At 37.0% G+C, this 19,433-nt stretch overlaps 1 protein-coding gene across 4 annotated transcripts in view; it reads right to left on the reverse strand.

Annotated features, from left to right (window-relative positions):
* The window catches only part of LOC131071590 (pentatricopeptide repeat-containing protein At5g02830, chloroplastic), a 278,239-nt gene that overhangs the window by 181,685 nt on the left and 77,121 nt on the right, over window positions 1–19,433 (reverse strand). For all 4 annotated transcript variants that reach the window (XM_058007494.2, XM_058007493.2, XM_058007496.2 and 1 more), the window contains exon 2: window positions 15,070–15,157. In XM_058007494.2, the coding sequence (XP_057863477.2) occupies window positions 15,070–15,157 (88 nt within the window). The remainder of the gene's footprint in view (window positions 1–15,069; window positions 15,158–19,433) is intronic.

Below are 19,433 nucleotides of genomic sequence, written 5' to 3' on the forward strand. Positions count from 1 at the left end.
AAGTTTAAAAGGGCAAAGTTTTATCCCACATCGCTTGTGTGGTGAGTTGACAAGGTGAAAACTAGTTTAAAAGAGCCTGCCCAACATTAAAATAATATTGTAAGTGTTGATTGTGACAGTCAAGTGGCAAATTGAAGGCGAATTGGAGAGTTTTCCCAGCCAAGCGATTTTGTTTAAGTGTCTATTGGGCACCATTAGTGACCTAGAGTTGCATATTGGAGGGCGATTTTGCCCAATCACACCTAGGCACTGCCATTGGAGGGAGCTTCAGCAAGCTTTGGTGGCACATTTTGCCTCATTGGACAATTTTACAAGGTGGTGCCATGATTGGAGATGCCACAATTTTGTTAGGTGGCTGATCATTTCACTTTGTGGGGTGATTTTGTTAGTTTTGCTGAGTTTCATTGATGCTAGTGGGCATCCATTGTGATCAGACCTGAGTTTTTCACCATTGCTGGAGCTTACCTAGACACCATTGTTGGCTGAAGTGTGCATTTTCAGACCTAATTTTCCATTCCCAGCCAACTCCCACTTAGGCAATTTTATTTGAGGATCATTGTGGAGTGATTTTGGAGGTATTTTATGAGTACACGATTACTGGTGTAAGTTTGAAACACTTGTTCTAGATTTGTCTTCAAACTAATTTTTCATTTCCAGCTCTTCCATGCTTGGGCGATTTCACTTGTGCACCAATTTTAGTGAATTTTAGCGACATTTGGTGAAGGTTTCATTGCTGATATAAGTCTGAAACACCATTTCCAGATTTGTCTTCAGACTTAATTATTTACTACCAGCCCCCTACTTGTGCATGAACTTGACCATTTCGACTTTGGGAAGGTAAATTTTATCAAATACAAGCATTTTCTATGACTGCAACAAGTTTAAATGACTGATTTGAGTGTTGCAGGTTGTCTTCAGACTTTGGGCAGCCATTGTTGACCTTGGAAGGGTGTCTTCAAACATCTAAGATTGAAAATCAGAACTTTTCACACCTTTTTCCAAGCATTTCCAAATTTGTAGTATACTTTCGGACACTAAATTGAACATTTTTCTGAGTATACTACATTTGTTTTCAGACTTCATTCTGAAATCAGACCTTATGCAAGTCTGAAACTTAGGATTTTCTAAGGGTTTTAGACCCCATTCTTGTCAAATTTCCATTCTATTTTCAGAATTCATGATAAATATGGATAAAATTCTTGGTTTTAGTTCCTAAATTTGTCTAAATCATAAAAAATCAGAACTTACACAATTCTAAAAATAGGTTATTTGGATTATTTTCCATGATATTGACTTCGAGTTTCATAGAGGTACCATGTCTAAATCCGGAATTGGTGCAAGGAAGGATCAGTTGAACATATTTCAAGAGGAATTCTATCTGGATTCCCAATTGTCCTCTTGATGGAAGGGAATCACAAACATGAATATGGAGCAGATGCGGCAGAGAAAGTTTGGAATAAAGAACCAGCTCCCTTCTCCTACTTACGCCAATATCATGAAGAGTGGCATATACCACGCCACTGGGTTTCCTCAATCCGTACAATGCAGCGAGCTTGTTCTGGAGTGCGCAAGGCATTATGATCCAATTTCCAGGATGATTCGAACTCCCAAAGGGATAACTATTGCCTACCTCACTGAAGATGCAATTACTGAAGTATTTGGAATTCCACGGAGTGCAAACATGAAAGAAAGAACAAAGGATGAGTATGAAGCAAAATATAAAATGAAGTCGGATGCATGCAACACCTCACCATTCCAAGGTACTTAAGAAACTTATGTGTACAGATTTTAAGGATGAACACAGCAACCTGACATTCCTGCTTAACCGAGTGATGGGTATGCCACAGGGTGCTTTGTTCGATGGATGGATGTTTTATTTGTATGAGGGGAACAATGATTAATTGGGCAAAGATTATCAGCGACAATCTGGATTTTCAATTGAGGAATGTGGAGAAGACTAGGTCATTCAACATGACTTCCTATCTTGTATACATACTTGCAAGATTTGTCACATACAAGGGATTGGTATGCAAAGGCGAAGTCGGGAGTGGACCGGGACAATATAGAAGTTATGAATGTTATCCACAACTTGATGAATTGAAGACTATAGGAGGGTGAACGATGCTTTCACCATGTATATTACAAGAATGTTACAAGGCGGTATCCATAAAAGGTTGTCCAAGGCGGCAACGGAGCTAGTTGAGCAATATGGATAGTGGTACATACAGTTCCCACCTTCACATACCTACGGATTCAAGGATTCAGATCCACACCTTACAAACTTCCTAGGTATCCTACAAATAGAATGATCCTACTTGAGGTGGTGAGACAACTTCTGGAATTTGATTTCATCCAGAAGAAGCATAGAATAGGGGATGACTTTCCTTATTGCCATAGGAAAGAATTTGAAGGTGTGCCACACTGTTGGTGCAGCTAGTATAGTGGTTGATGAGATTGCATTTTATCACCTTGGAACCTATAAGAGAAGAGATAAATTTCATCTGCATAAGAGTGTTGAAAGAATTAAGGGAGAAAGATTCATACATAAGTTTGACATTGAGGATTTCTGGGTTGATCTCATGGATGAACAAGCAGTAAGAAAGAGGATGTGGTCCAGAATGTCAATTGATTTCATGAGGAAATGTGAACTTTTTCTCATTCCAGATCAGATAGTGGATGATAGTGATCATACTCATCCGCAATATGAGAATGAAGTGAATAAGCCTATCCTTTTGCCTAATTGGTCGCAGCCAAAAGTAGTAGATTTGTCTGTGCTCATGCAGGAACTTGCTAATTTCTCCAAAGAATGGGTAGACAAGTATATGAACAAATTGATAGATATGGGCATTGTTTTCACTTATAAGAAAATGAAACAAGAGGAGTCCTCTCTTCAAGATGATTAAAGAACAATCAGTGATGTGAGGATTCATGCAAATGAGGAGAGTCATGCTCTTAAACGAAGAAAGAGTATGCCTGGAGAATCCAAGACGAAGGGAAAGGAGATAGTTAGTCAGCAAACAAAGAAGAAGAAGCATAAACCTAGCACTCCTTTGTCTCCCCTTAGTTCCCCATCAGTGAAGGAGGTTGATGTTCTAGAGAAGAGCAAAGAATTTGAACAATGCTCAAATACAATGATTTTACCAGAGAATATTCAAGAGTTACATGCTACAGCAACATCGGCATTACGACATGAAGATGAAGAGCAGTCAACATCTCCTACTGCCCAGTTGGAGGTTAGTTTGGGCAATAATATTTATGACTTGACCAAGGATAAGGATGATGATGATGATGATGTTATATCCGCATTGAGGGGACTTGATCGAGAGATGTGTCTTGATGATGGGATGGAAATTTCCACCATTCCCAATTGGTTGTTGTGAAGCATGGAGAAAAGGAAGAAGATGATAGAGACACAACCTATCAATGATTTTGATGACTATTTAGCCAGAAATAATAAGGAGAAGGAACCAAAGAAGGCTAGGATATTTTAAAATATAGCAAGAGATGAAACAGGCATGTGGATTGCACAAGTGGCTATCCCAATAGGTGATGTGACTAGGGATGTCGCTACTCCCATGGATTACCAAATCACTTTGGTTGCCCTTGGACGAACTACAAAGACACAGGACTTCCAAGAACTCAATGATACAGTTCGGGCAATCAATGCAAGATTGGATAGGGAGATTGAAAAGAAAGATATTGTGGAGCTTGAGAATAGAAAGCTCAAGGAATATATTGCAGGGATGAGGCATGAAGATCCAACCTTTGTCTCGCCTATCACAGTTGATCGTGGACTCCATTTTGATCATGAGGCAATTAGGAATACACATGCACAATTTGGTAAATGGATTGAGGATGTGACGAAACAGGCAGATGATTTCCTAACTTAGTTTCTCCAGGCATTGACAGGACGACTATGCTCGTATATAGGATACAAGATTTGGAGGGAGTTTGGGATGAGTTCCAGCTGATTCAGGAGAAGACCATTCCCGACCTCAGAGTGTTCAAGAAAGTTCTTATGTCCACGTTGATCCATGAGGGAGTTGTGCATGAGGATGATATATATGATTTCTAGGGTTGGTATTGTTCATTGGCCATGCGGAAATCTACTTATGAGCATGCACGGAGAAATTGTGCAGAGATGGAAGGATCAATTGAGGAGATTCAATCAAAATCCTTACATCCATTAAAGAATTGCTAGGGGTAGATGTCAATGCTTCCAGCGGTCTACACTTAGAAGAATTGAGAGATCAAATGAAGTTCATGTACTTCAGCAAGTTGGATTCTTTGAAAAAGAATCAAATTGATGATTTGGTTTCCTTGTTGATCCATGTCCATAGTTCGCAGAAGCTTATGTCAAATTGGAAGAATACTTTGGACGCTTGTTCTGATGCGTTGGATGTGATTGATGCTCAGCAAGAGACTTTACCCAACATTACCATAGAGGAGTTCGATTCAGTTTTGGCCAGATTCCTGGAATATGCTGCTAGAGAGATGAATGCAAGCCCGAATCTTCTAGAAGATTCTCTATTTGATGACTAGGCATTATTCTATTAGATCACATGTTGGTGATTCATTTTTTATGTAAACCCTAATTAGGGCAACTTTAGGGCTATGTTGGCATGATCTTGGCCCTTGATTCTAAACGAATCTTGGCCATTCATTTCTTTTGAGGCTCTATATATACCCCATTGCCTCTCATTTGTAAGAAAGAGAATTTTGAGAATTGTCGTCTACATGCTGCAGATTCATTGAAGTTTGGTGATTTTTGTTTAAGTGTTGTATGCATTTGTGGTTCTCATTGCCTCCAAGTTAGATTCGAATTTTAGATTAGAATTTGCTTTCAAGTATTTTAGATTGGGTGAAAAAGTTGTTGAATGTATTTGTGTGGAATCCATTTAATTCATACCACTAGCTTCTTGATGATTGTAAGCTAGCCTTGCGTTGTCAACTGGAATTTTATATGAACTTAACTTCAATTGTTGCATGTCCATTGTTATGCATTGCCTTCATGGTACCAATGTTTGACGATGATAATTTGAACATCAATGAGATTTACCTTAGATGATTGCACTAAGCTTATGTCAAATTGTTCATTTGATGGTGAGACCTTGCCTAGAAGGATTCCATTGAAATTGTTCATTGCCTCTTGCATTCTAGGTTAGAATAGAAATTCCTAAACCCTATTCCTTTTGTCCTTTTTTAAGAAATCTTTGTTAGATTAGAACAAGAGCTTAATTGCAAAATCTTAAGTCATTAGCATAACCTATTCCAAATCTATGCTAAGCTCAGCAAACTAGAACAATTGTGTAAGTCCCCAAGTGAAAACAACAATATCACATTAAGCCATTAAGTTACCCACATGTCAAGAACTGACCGTAGAAACCTTGGAATCGTCTTAGTTGATCAGATATTTAGCATCTGAGGTGATTTTGTTCAAGAGAGGGTAAAATACTTTGGTATTTTATTTTGTGTTTGTATGTGCGTAAAACACACATCAACAAAATTGGCGCTAGAAGGAGGTCCCTCAAGTTGAAGCTTTTGAAGATTATGATGCGAAATGGTGTTGTCTGAAGAAGAACTCGTCTTAGGTGAACAACAAAATATCATCTCATAGTTGAACACTCTTGCTTGGAGAAACCAAAGAAGTCATGTTGAATTCCGACAAGTGAGAGCCGTGATTGATAAAGAGGAAGAGTCGGGAATTTTGCCTTCGATTGTCATTGTTCCTAGAGCAATCAATCGAAGGAACCCATCTCCTACAAATCAGCAGAGAAGAAATTGAATCAATGGGAGAATTTTTATGTTGAGTATAAACCACGATGGTGCTACCTGCACCCACTAGAAGAAATGAACCAACTAGAGAGGGCAAATTTGAGCAACAGAACTTGGGAGAAGAAAGAGACATCATATCTAGTTTAAACAAACGTGCTTGGGAAGTGAAAACAAGTGCACCACAATACATTAGAGTTACTTTTGTGTTGGACGAGGAAGAAGAGATAGCTGAACGAATTGAAGCTCAAGTTGAAAGGGATCTACTTGCTCAAAGACTACAACAAGTTTGAATTGATTGTAGATAAGTCACACTGGATCACATCAATTCATTTTTGCCTGAAAGATTTCAGAGAATTCTAAGATCCGCTCCTAGAGAACGAAGACATTGTGAGTTGGGGTCCACCCATAGATCCAGATTTGGGAGGCGAGAGGCTTCGCCAAGCTCCGACACAACAGATAGAGATAGATTGTTTGACCAAGAGGACGTGCTAAGAGGAGAGAATATCTTTGGAAATCCTCTATACCAAGATCAAGATCAAGAAGAAGACCAACAAGATCTTGACCGACCTATATTTCATGAAGAAGATCTAGCAATGGATCGTAATCAAGGACCACCCCCAAATGGTGCTACATGGTTGGTCACCAACCTATCACCGCTTGTATTTGAATAAATACATGAGATGTGAAGAATCCGGATAACTTTTTCTCTAAGTATAAATGCTAGTGATTTGAACCGAACAGCGGAAGATCACATCAAGATGTTTGAAGATCATTTACGAAATAGACCAATTGAGTATGGAGATGTAGCTTGCAGACTTTTTCCCTATTCCTTGGGGGAAGAAGCATATCATTGGTTTTCACACATCACCCCATTGCAAATGAGGAAACCCACTTTCCGTTTTTTTTTAAGAGTGGTTGTTTTGCTTAGTTTGTTTGGCTTGGCAGTAGTTCAAGTCTTTAGCCTTTTCTTACAAGACGGTTTAGCTTGGTCAATCCAAGATGGAGTGTCTTAGGATTGCAAGGTTTGTCTTTAAGGTATGTTTGAGTCACATGGTATTGTTTGATGATGAAAGTTGCTTGTTGTTGTAAAACTTGTTGATATTGTCAATGTTGTCAAGGTTGTCAAAATGCAAGAAATGTTGTCAAAATTGTTAAGAGTGCGAACAATGCAAGTTGAAGTGTTACATTCAATTTGGAAAAGTTACTTGCGATTCCGTTAGGAATTGCAAGTGTTACATGCAACCTTGATATTAATTGTTTGAAATTAGTTTGAAATCATGAAGGCAAGTTGTTGCAATGTTGTCACAAAATGTTGCATTTTTGTCACAAAATGTTGCATTTTTGTCACCAAATGTTGCATTTTTGTTACAAGATGTTGAAATATTGCATTCAATGTTGAAATCTTGTAATTTGCAAATTGAAATGTTGAACAAGGTTAAATTTTGTACTAAGGCACAAAATTGCAAAACTTCACTTGAACTCCGCCACTAAGGCACAAAATTGCCCGGAGGAGATATTCAGTGTATGATTAGGAGTTTTATGCCATAGTTCAAGCCTTGAAGAAGTGGAGACATTACCTATTGCCTAAGAAGTTTGTGTTGTATACGGATCATCAACCTTTGCAGTATTTGAACAATCAAAGTAAGTTGAATCAGAGACATATGAGATGGGTAGAATTTTTGCAGAGTTAACCTTTGTGTTGAAGCATAGAAGTGAGAAATCTAACAAAGTTGCCAATGCATTGAGTAGGAGAAGGAATTTGCTGACAGAGATGAGAGTGACAGTATTAGGATTTGAGGAATTGAAGACCTTGTATGATGATGACCCGGATTTTGCATGTCCTTGGAGAGCATGTAGAGAACCGGTTACAATAGATAGAAGCAAGTGGTTGGATTACTTCATTCAGGATGGGATGTTATTCAGAGGAGTTCAGTTGTGCATACCTAAGAGTTCTATGAAAGAGAATCTGATAAAGGAGAAACATATTGGAGGATTAGCCGAACATTTTGGTATTGACAAAACAGTAGCATTGGTGAGTGAGCATTACTTTTGGCCCCAGATTCATAAGGATGTTAGGAAATATGTGCAAAGTTGTAGAATTTGTCAAGTTGCAAAGGGTAGTAGTCAGAATGTGGGATTGTATAAACCTTTGACAGTACCAGTAAGACCTTGGGACGATATAAGCATGGATTTCATACTTGGATTGCCTAAAACACCGAGAGGGAATGATTCTATATTTGTGGTAGTGGATAGATTCTCGAAGATGGCTCATTTCATACCTTGTAAGAAGACATCAGATGCATTACATATAGCAGACCTATTTTTCAAGGAAGTAGTGAGATTGCATGGGTTACCTAAGATCATAGTTTCAGACAAAGACACTAAGTTTGTTGGCTATTTTTGTAGAACACTTTGGAAGAAGATGAAGACAGATTTGAAGTTCAGTTCTACTTTTCATCCACAGACTGATGGACAGACAGAAGTAGTTAACTGGAGCTCGGGAAATTTGTTGAGATGTTTAGTTGGAGATAAAACCGTAAGTTGGGATTTGATTCTTGCACAAGCAGAGTTTGCCTACAATAATTCAGTAAACAGGAGTACCGGAAGAACACCTTTTGAGATTGTTAACGGAGCACACCCTAGAGGTATATCAGAATTAAGAGACATTAGCAGTGAAGACCGGAGAAGTTCAGAAGCAGAAGAATTTGCAGATCACATGAAGGACTTACATATTCAAGTTAACCAACATTTGGAGGACATGAATAGCAAGGAGAAGGCAGATGAGAAGAGGAGACATAAGGAATTTGAAGTTGGCGATGAAGTGATGGTGTATCTGAGAAAAGAAAGATTCCCGGTTGGAACTTATAACAAATTGCAGATGAGAAAGTTTGGACCTTGCAGAATTTTGAGAAATTTAAGTTCTGGGAATACATATGAAGTGGAGTTACCGGGTAGTCTGAGTATTTCACCTGTGTTTAACATTGCAGATCTTCATCAGTATCATGAACCAGAATTTAGTGAGGACAGTATTGCAGACTTGGAGAAACAGTTGCCCCCGAAGAAACCGGATCAGATTGAAGACATTTTGGACAATAGGATTGGGCGTAGTACCCGGAGCAATTAGTATAAGGAGTATCTTGTGAAGTGGAAGGACATACCAGTTGAAGATTCATCTTGGATTTCTCAGGCATAGGTAGACCGCCTTGGTTTTCCTCTGACCCCAGCACAGTGAGCGACTCACTTTTTTTTCAACAACCCAGGATGTCTGATGCAAGAGCATCCCTGGTTCATAGCAATCTTGCATCAACCAAAATATTTCCTTTTTGTTTTGCTTTTTGTTTGCAGTTTCAGCATTTCTTTCTGTGTGTCCCAGATTTAACTCACCGGAACTTGTGGAGTTGGATTTTACTTGAAGACTCGATCATCTTCCTTATTCCCAAACCGTGGAGCATTTGAACCATTTTTCGGCAAGTTATCGCTACCGGTTTCCGAGATAGTTTTTTTGTTACCGGTTGCGTAGACCTATTTGCATTGGTGATCTATTGGATCCCCTTTCGTAGCTTGCGGAGCCCTGAGCATTGATTTCGATGTTCTTTGGCGTGTGGCCAACCTTTTCCCATGATCTACTCTTCATCCTTTGGATTTTCCGGAGGAATTTCTTTGGCGCAGGCCAACCTTGTTGGTTTCACACGTTAGGTCTTGTTCTTCGAGTTTTGATCCTTTTTGGGCCAACCAGATCCTCTTGGATCGTATAAATCATTGTAATAGAGCATTAGAATGTAACCAAGAAGTTAGACGAAGCATAGAAGATAAATCTTAAGATTTGAGGTCCCGGTTGTGACCTGTTTTGTATTTTGAGCATGTTTTAGCAGGCCTGTGAGCCGGTTTCTGTAACCCGGTTGTTACCGGTTGGTTGTAATCAGTTTTCATGTTATAATTCAATCTGTTTTGCATTGCCTCCATCATGTCCTTGTGTTTCAGTTGTGTTTACTCTTGCTGACCAATCTGGACTGATCTCTTTGAGGTCTCTCCTAGCCGGTGACTGCTTCAAATAGTCTTAAACTTCTTAATATTCTTTATATTTAATTGATCAAACTAGACCTTGGTTATTTTAATAAAATGATTTTATTTTATGTAAATGGGAAATTGTAAAGTGGATCACTCTATAAGCGGGAAAATGAAATAAAAGAAAATAAAATAAAGTAATTATCTCAAAAATGGGATATAAAAGGAGTTGAGAGTCAAAAAGAAATTCATTCTTGACATGTTATTTTCTTGGAAAGCTTTGAGATCTTTTGCTTTCAATTCAACAAACCCTGGGACGAAAACCCTTGGGCTTCTTGGTTGATTGGACGAAAACCCATTTTAGCCAAACCTTGGTGGACTCACCCAGGATTCACATGTGCAGCTAATGGATTGAATTAGTTTTCATGATGATACATTTGCTCTAGCCAAATTGCAATTGGAATCACGCAAGTTTCACATAGGAGTTAACGGTTGAAGATTTAATAATTTGTGAAGTCTTGCAGGTAAGAGTCAAGACAAATTATCGGAATATTTGCAAGAGGTTTATAGTAAAGACAATGGGATGCCACATTTGAAGATTTCAAGGAAACAGGCTTAGATAAGTTGGGCACTATATTTGAAGTCATTAATAGACAAATTTATGTAAACCCTTGGCTAGGTGATGCATAGTTGAGGCTGGGCGTGGAAGTCATTGATTGTTAGGTATAGAGATCTTTGGTTGCTGGTGTGAGCTCCTCTGTTGTTGACATGTGAGGAACTTGTGGCTGAGGCAAGTGTGTTTGCAGCCAAAGTTGGGCGTGAGAATCACTACATGCTGAGGGCTTGGGGGTCATTTTGGATTAAGTAACAACAATTTGGATTGGCTGCACCTTCCTCATGACAATATGAATGTTTTCTAGCATTTATCACTAGATTGAATAGGATCTGAGGGCTATGTATTGACTCGGGACCAATTGCAGCTATCCTCAAGTGCTTGGACAGGTTATGAACAGCAAGTGTGGTCTCGGAGTAGCAGTCCAGTCAAACCCTTTTGGAGCAATTATAAGGTCAGGACATTATATAAACAATTTTCTGCAGCTTGATATTCAAGGCAGCAGACTATCATTGTAAAGCTTAATATGATCTGCCATTTTGATTTGCTGCAAATCAAATATATGTATGTCAAATTTGTCATATGAATGTTTATTTGATGATAATATGCTTCAAAAATTATTAAACCAAGTGTCATAAACATTTCAGTCAGGAACCTCTTCAAATAGAATGCATACAAACCATCTGAAAAAATGCCTATCCAATAAACATTGGGGAAAAGTGAAAAATCTATTGCATATAAATTGGCTTCGGTCAATACACTGTTTTAATGCTTTTAAGTTTAAACTAAAAATTCATCTTCCAACTTTACCATTCAACTCTCTTGATTATAAGTGTATAGCCTCATGGATTTGTCCTTAAATAAAGCTTTTCAAACTGCCAGAATTAACCACCACATAATGCCATGTTCCTCTCGTGCTTAATGAATTATTTCATAACTCAATACATCATGAAATAAATATTCTGTGAAAGAAATCTGCACAAACAAATCAAACGCAAGCGGCTTTGACCAGAAGTACGGCTGCAAGCTTTAAAATAATGCCTTTCTACACACCAATAGATATATGCTCCACATTCAATCCAATCCCCATCGTCTGTTGCAATTATTCAAAATAGAGCCTAACAAACAAGCATGTAAGATAATTTTTCAACCCTTGGATTTGGAAACAACTCCAATCTCAGGCAGAAAGAACCACTGAGTACAATGTATTACAGCGTTAGATATACAAATATGTCTGCTCTTTATTGAGATTTCCAAATGTGTCTATTACATATATTTAAACTAAAACACACTGAAATGGAAGAGCAATAACAAATAAAAGAAATAGAAAGATAGGATATGTAATTTGACAAACCATGCCCCTTTATGTTTTCTTCTCTGCAGATCACATCCTTTTGACAAATCCGCAAGCTTTTTGTCGTTTTATTCAAACTGCACATGTATTGCAAGGATGACACAGATAGGATTACAATTTCTCCTATGCAAGCAACTCATTCCCTCATGGGTGTGTTCAATTTTTCCATTGTAACTCTCAACTTATCCCTTGCACAAATTAGATACCCATGTTGCTTCTACAGCCATGTTGAAAGAATAGAGATTGAACAGCAACATTATTTGCACACCAGAAAGTGCAATTTCCCATGCTTTGCTTTGTCTGATATCAAGCTTTTGAGACTTAATAAAGCAGTAGCCAAGAGTGTTCTGATACCATATTGAAAATGTGTACACAAACCATTGCAATTTACACCATGATTAGAATCGAGTGCATAAAACTGAAACTACATTGAAACTACAAAATGATTTGCAGACAACTAATATGCAAACTGTATTATGATGAATTCAGGATTGATTTTACATAGATTGCATTTGGCTTTAGTAAAGGTTTTTTATATCAACTACCCTAAGCAACATCCATACAAGAATTAACTCCCAAATATCTAACCTAATATGAATTACTAACAACACTTATTAACTAACATTACTTGTGTGTTAATAAAAACTCTAGATGTAATCCAATAACCCCAACAACAAAAATGACTGCCAAGAAAACCAACGCAATAGAAGAAACAATTTCTGATATTATAATCTTTGTTTTGACTTTCCTCACTGTTATCTTGAATGGATAATGTGTCATACTGGTACGGCAAAGGTTGTAAATTGTTATGATAAAGGAACAAACAAACATAGAATCAAAAAGCTTCATCATTCTTATTAATTTAGATATGTTTTAGACTTTGCCGGTCCAATAGACACACCAGGACCAAATATCATTCCATAAATAGAAAGATGGAGAATATGGAATCAAAATAATTTGGAAATTACATATCGGGGCTTATCAGGATTAAACGATGAGTTGTACGACTCTGATGGATTATTATTGTTCTAACCCACAGGTCTTAATCTTTCTAGAAAAGAAAGTGTTACTGTTAATTAGGAGCAGCATAGATATTCACTATGATATCAAATTTGTTTGTGGTCACAAAGTTCCATTGCAGACAATGAACTCAATATCAAATCAGTCATGATAATGGGCTTATCATTATCAAACAAAGCTAGATAGTGGGTATGTCACTATTATCATTTGGTTTGTGCTATAGGAATCTTGGCCCTACCTATTTTATCAGGGATGATGACAATTGTAAGCAACAGGTGGAATCCTTTTGGTTGACACATTAAGAGAATTATAGGGAATCTTTTGTTCAGAACATGGTATGCAGACACCACCAACTAGTAAGTGATAGGACCCCTATCATTGTTATCTTTGTAGGCAGAAGATGATTCTAGAACATCCCTTATCCTATGTAAGGAGGTAATCAAATTCATGTAAGGACATCTGAATGAAAGTCATTGTAATTTTACTTTTACAAAGTAATAAAGAAGCCTTAGGCCACCTGTCCTCTGCAACATTTTTTTAAGCTGAGCTTCAGAACAGACCTCTTAGCTAAACCTCAGGACCTCGAAAGCCTTAGCCAATCATTCTTTGATAGTACTTTACCAAGCCCCTCTATACTGAAACCTGTTTGGATATAACTCATTTGTTAAGTATCATCTATAACTGTCACACAAGCACCAACTACACAAGAAAAGAAAGTCCCTAATCTATTTAGTTCACCAAATAAAATTCAATTTTTTACTTTTGATTAAAAATAAAAAATTATTAAGCTTTTAGGTTTTTTTGTTTTCCCCATCGGACATCATCTTTAAATTTGTTGTTTGGAATTTGGGCAATTTCTGTTAAGGTTTTGTCTTGGAGCATTTTGCTTTAACAATTAACTGTTTGCAGATTAAGCAATTTGATGTTTTTCTGTTAATATTTGTCGCAATATGCATAATCTTCAGATGTACACAGCCTCAGTGTTCCACGGGGATGCATTCCCCCCCAAAAAATCGGCTTCCCCTGTATGGGGCATTTCCAAGACTTGGGGACTTGGGGGAAACATCCCCCACAGCACCACCACTTCCGCCACCCCTGCCAAGGACACCGCCAAGTCGCTTGCCATATGGTACATGCCATTGCATACTGATTGCAACCTTTAACTTCATGAACAAACTAGTTGGCCTTTCATGGGGCACTCACAGAGATGCATTTTGCCTTGAATATTTCAGTTCACCTCTATTTTTATATCAACACTGCTCCCCCAACACCAGTCCGCTGGCGTCCCCCCGCCGTCCCCTCACCATCCCCAAATTTAGGCCCTTGGTCCCCCGATCCCTGAAACCCGTCCCCTCATCAAAAAACTCTTGTTTGCTGTCTCCCCTTTTAGAGCTGAAATTGGATTTGGATTGTAAAGTTCTAGGATAAGACAATAGAGAATTGGAGTAAAAGAATAATAACAAAGTGTTCCAAATGTCAGACAGGGCCACAGATAGAGATCTGAGGAAGAGGAAGTGGGTCAGAACCTGTAGCTGACTTATATTATAAGCAATAGACTTGCAGATGAAGTACCCTATTTAGGACAATATGGTTTCTATGCATAGGAGGGAAGAGCATATATATGACAATTGATAGCAACAGTCCAACCATACACAGGTTTACTGATTCATCATAACTCAAACATTAAGGCACTAAATACATTCCTTCATCAAAATAATGTGTTTGTTAATGGTTTCATATGATGATGACAAATTTCACTCTACAAATGACATTGTAGACACAAAACTTCGGCAAGAAGAATATTTCAAGCAGATTAAACTTGGTAAGTTGATCACTATGCCAAGGGAAGATTAAAACAAGTAAAAACAAATATCCAAATGATAATGATTTGTGAATATTACGACCCAAACAGAATATGGACAAAAATAAATAAAACTACTTTTATTTTGAAGGAAGAATACTATTAAAAAAATCGAGAACTGAAAAGCAGATATCATAATGGATGGATGGCAGTGTATGCAAAGAGAGAAGCCAAACTCGATTTAGAGATGAGAATAAAGAAATAAAGATCTCTCAAAATAACAATACCATAAGCAGAAAGAAAAATATGTAGCCTTCTAATTTTTAAAATGTTTGAATAGCTAGATGCCACCTCTATAGCTATATGTTAATAGGCACAAATAACTTGCGCCAAGAAAAAAGAAGTTAATTAAGAGCAACAGAACAAACTTGATTTTCCAGGATGAAATTGGTAATATAGGTGAAACAGAAAAACAAATGCAACCTAATAACCAGGTCATACCTGAATGCCATTCTGATCTTCTTCAACTTAACACATTGTTGAATCATGAACGTAGGTTCCACAAAATCCTTGATAGGAAAATGGCAATCTGAAGCAATTGGCAGGTTACAACAATTACCTTCAGTGATATTGATTCAAACCACAGAAAGGAAACATCATATATTGCAATTTGTGATTCACTAAGCTTCAGACAACCATAATATATACAATTGAAAGCAGATAAATAATCTTGAAAAGAGAATCTTCAGATGTGAAAAATAAAAATTATGACATAACAAGCATATTATTCAAAAAGTTCCACTAGTGTATGTTGAATCTTGATGCCTCATGAATCCAGTAGCATACACCAGAAATTAATTTTTCCTCGCAATTGAATCCCAAAACCCTCTAATCTATATGCGAAAGTTCTATTCTTTTCTTAACTGTTAATTGTTGAACATGTATCAATTTCATAAGTTTCAGTTTGAAACTTGATTCAGGAAGAAAGAATTCCACAACACCCTTCTAGTTTCAGTGAAAACACACTCATAAATTTTGGATTTTTTATCGTTCTAATAGGCCCTTTACAAAATATGGTTACAAGACAGATATTGAGATCGATTTTTTATGGAGAAAAATAATGCACCTTAATAGGACGCACATTTGGCATTTAATATAGGGTACAGTGGCTAGGAAGGGGATATGATATTGCATATGTAACTAATTTCACCATTGTCAACATTCCTAGGATAAACAATTGAAACGTGGCCTTAATAATACTTTTGTCTTGAATAAAAAATGCAAACCTTGCCCTCAAAGTCAGACTAAAATAGGACATGATCTTGCATATGGAACTATTTTTACCATTATCAACATTCCTAGGACAAACAGATGAAACCTGACCTTAATTTGTCTTGAAAATAGAATGCAAACCTTGCCCTTGAAATCATTCGACTTAAAGAGGACATGAAGGCCACTAGATAGGACAGTTGTGCACTCTAGGAAAGTTCAACAATTTGCATACATAAAATGAAGGAAGAGAAAAGGAAGCTAGGTTCTGACTACAATCAGCTTGGTTTTGACAACAATATCGTAAAAAAAAGCAGCAAGAGGTGTTTGCATGACTATGTAATGTCCCCTTATGGGATATACCTAATTTTGCCCAAAAGACTGACAAATCCAAAAATACAACTTATTTACAAGAGTATTCTTTCACTATATTACACAATAGCAATTGAATTTATGAGAAAAAACAATTAATCATTAAACAAAATGTTAATGAAGAATCCTATTTGTAAACATGCACACTATAGCTTCAACCATATTAGTAACTTGTGGGGAAAACACCATAGGATTTCGGGAGACTATCCTCCATGATTAAGCCCAACAGCGTTGAACAAGCAACCAGCTCAATCCGACCCCTTGGCCCACAAGCAAGCAACTCACTGAGCGCCCACAAATAACCAACTCAATGGGCATCCATACTCCTGCATTCCTATTGTGTTTCCTTGGTGGATTGCCAAGTTAATCAAATAAATAAATCAATGATTCATATAAGAGATTAAATAATAGACTTAATCCTAATGCATACCAATTATTCTACCAAATATAAATGGCTGGATTATTTCTGAATGCAATTTATATCTAAAACTTTGTGATCTGATTGATAAGTGATGATGTAATGAATGTTAGTTTGATATATTGGTGGATGATGATTGAATGAATGTTGATTTGATAGAGTGATGCTTGATTGATGAATTGTTTGTTGATTTGACGGAGTGATGCTTGATTGATGAATGATTCATATAAGAGATTAAATAATAGTCTTAATCCTATAATGCATACCAATTATTCTACTAAATATAAATGGCTGTTTTATTTCTGAATGCAATTTATACCTAAAAGTTTGTGATCTGATTGATAAGTGATGATGTAATGAATGTTAGTCTGATATATTGGTGGATGATGATTGAATGAATGTTGATTTGATAGAGTGATGCTTGATTGATGAAATGTTTGTTTTTTTCATCCCAAAAAAGAAGTGATGAATGATGTGGGTTTGATGATTGTTTGCTTGATCTTGCTGATTGATTGTTTGCTCGACTTCTTGAGGGATTAATGGTTGACGGATGAATGAAGGATTTGTTTCGATGGATTCATGAGTGATGATTGATAAGTGATCCTGCATTGCTTGGAATGAATTCTCCTTTATACTTTATTCGTGAAAGGGTCACCACCTTTCATTGTTGCCTTTGAGAATAATAAATGATCCCCAAATTCATCTCCCTGGATGTTCTCCTCAAATGAAACCTTCTCCCCTTCATATCTTCCAAAGTGAGGCAGAGTCACACCTCTACATCATGTCGGCCCTTTGAAATGGTCATAACCTTTCACAATTACTACCATTCAAAAGAGTCACAATCCTTCATCATTTCTGCCCTTGAGAGAGAGTCGCAACCCTTCATCACTTCTCCCCTTTGAGAGAGTCTCACCCTTTCACAATTACCATCCTTTGAAAGAGTACAACTCTTCAAATCTTTGTAAGAATCACAACCTTTAACAATTATCACCTTTTTGAAAGACCACAACCCTTCATAATATTTGCCTTTTGAAGGAGTCGCTTCCTTATTATCTACAATGTCCCCGTTTGTGATTTACCTCAATTTAGTCCTGAGAAAATATTTCCAACTTAAAGTGAGAATTGCAATAGATTTATAAATATAGTTTTATCGAATTTGAAAACATTTCATTATAATTTTTAACTTAAAATTCTAAGAATAGTTTTGGAAAATAGAACTTATCTTCACAATCAATGCTATCATTTTTCCTCTTCAAGTTTGTAATGTCCCCACTCTAGTCAGCATCAATTGCTGATGGGTTAGCCTATTATTTGGACTCTCGTAGGCTAACATGTTTGGATAGAAAGTCTCAGGGGAAGTTCCACTTCTTAAGTTCAGTCTTCTCAGTCTTGGTTTCAGTTCCAAGCCTTTGCAGTCAGTGTATAGGCTCAGTAGAGGAACTTACTATTTATAGTAAGTCAATCTGACAGTAGTGCTATTTTTTAGTCAGGGCACCTGGACACGTGGGGGCTATACAGTGTTGACCCCAGCTCCAGACGGCTCGTCAAAAGACTAAATATTGAGAGAGATATTAATATTTTAGTGGTTAAGTTATCTAATAAACTTTTATGGATATTATAAAGTCATAAAGTGACTTTATATAAATTAAAAGCCACTTAAATATTATAAAGTGACTTTAAAAATCACTTAAATGGAAAGTTCGCCCAAATTCATTTTTTGAACTATGTAAAGTAATTAAAATACATTTAATGTATTTTAAAAGGCAATTGGGCATACTTTCTTGGAATTCGTGCCATTTGGGGTTATAAGGGAAAAAAGCAATTCAAACTCTATTATTGTTGATTATTTGAAATTGCTTGGTTTGGCTCTGTGGATTTTCTAAGACAAGGGTTTTAGAGGGTTTTCTATTGAAGAACGAAAATTCTTCATGGATCTATGATTTTGAGGCTATGAAAGATCAACTGAATTATTGCAACTGGGGGGGGCTTCATTCAAGAGTCTATTTGTGCTTCATCAAAGGTTATTTTCTTCAATTATTTGCAGATTTGGAATAAGAAAGGAGGCATTCAAGTTTAGATGCCTCTATTAGCAGCATTTTCATTTCAATAAAGTAGTCATACAAGTTCCCATTGCTGGCCGTACAAATCAGACTTGGCACGTGGGGTCCAAAAAGAGGGTGTTTTGCCTGGAAGGCTGGAATGCCTACCTAATTTGCAGTTTAGTTGCTCCATTCCCAATGTCCAGCATTATCAGGAAGTTTCATCTCTTTTCTGGCTTGGAGAATTCATATTCTGGACTTGTACACTCATTCTGATCAGTTTCCCAGTTTTGGCTGACAAACTCCAGAATTTTTTATTTAAAATAAGCTGAGGACCTATGGGTATGCAATTAGTATTAGAATTATTTGTAGCAGTTATTCTATTCTTAATATAGTTGAAGTTACTCTCAATTTCCTTTCAATTCAGTTTTATGTGCATTTCTTGTCTAGCAAACTTGCTATTTTTTACCTTCAATTATCCAAAACTATTGAAAAAATACAAAAACAAATCAGAATTAGCATTTAAGAGAAGTTAGAACCAGTAGGGTTCTTACAGTGGTATCAAAACTCTGATCCTGCCTTCCTGGAGGGTTAGAAGTTCTTATGCATCAACATCAGTTTGGGCCTCACAGGTTTTATACACGCAGGAGGCTTGGTTTATAGGGAAACCAGGATCAAATTGAAAAGATACCATTGGAAATCATGGGAGATAGGAATGATGGTGAACCACATAGAGACCCTGTTAACAATGAGGACGAGGAAGCCAG

The sequence above is a fragment of the Cryptomeria japonica genome, chromosome 11, assembly GCF_030272615.1.
Source record: "Cryptomeria japonica chromosome 11, Sugi_1.0, whole genome shotgun sequence".
NCBI lineage: Eukaryota > Viridiplantae > Streptophyta > Pinopsida > Cupressales > Cupressaceae > Cryptomeria > Cryptomeria japonica.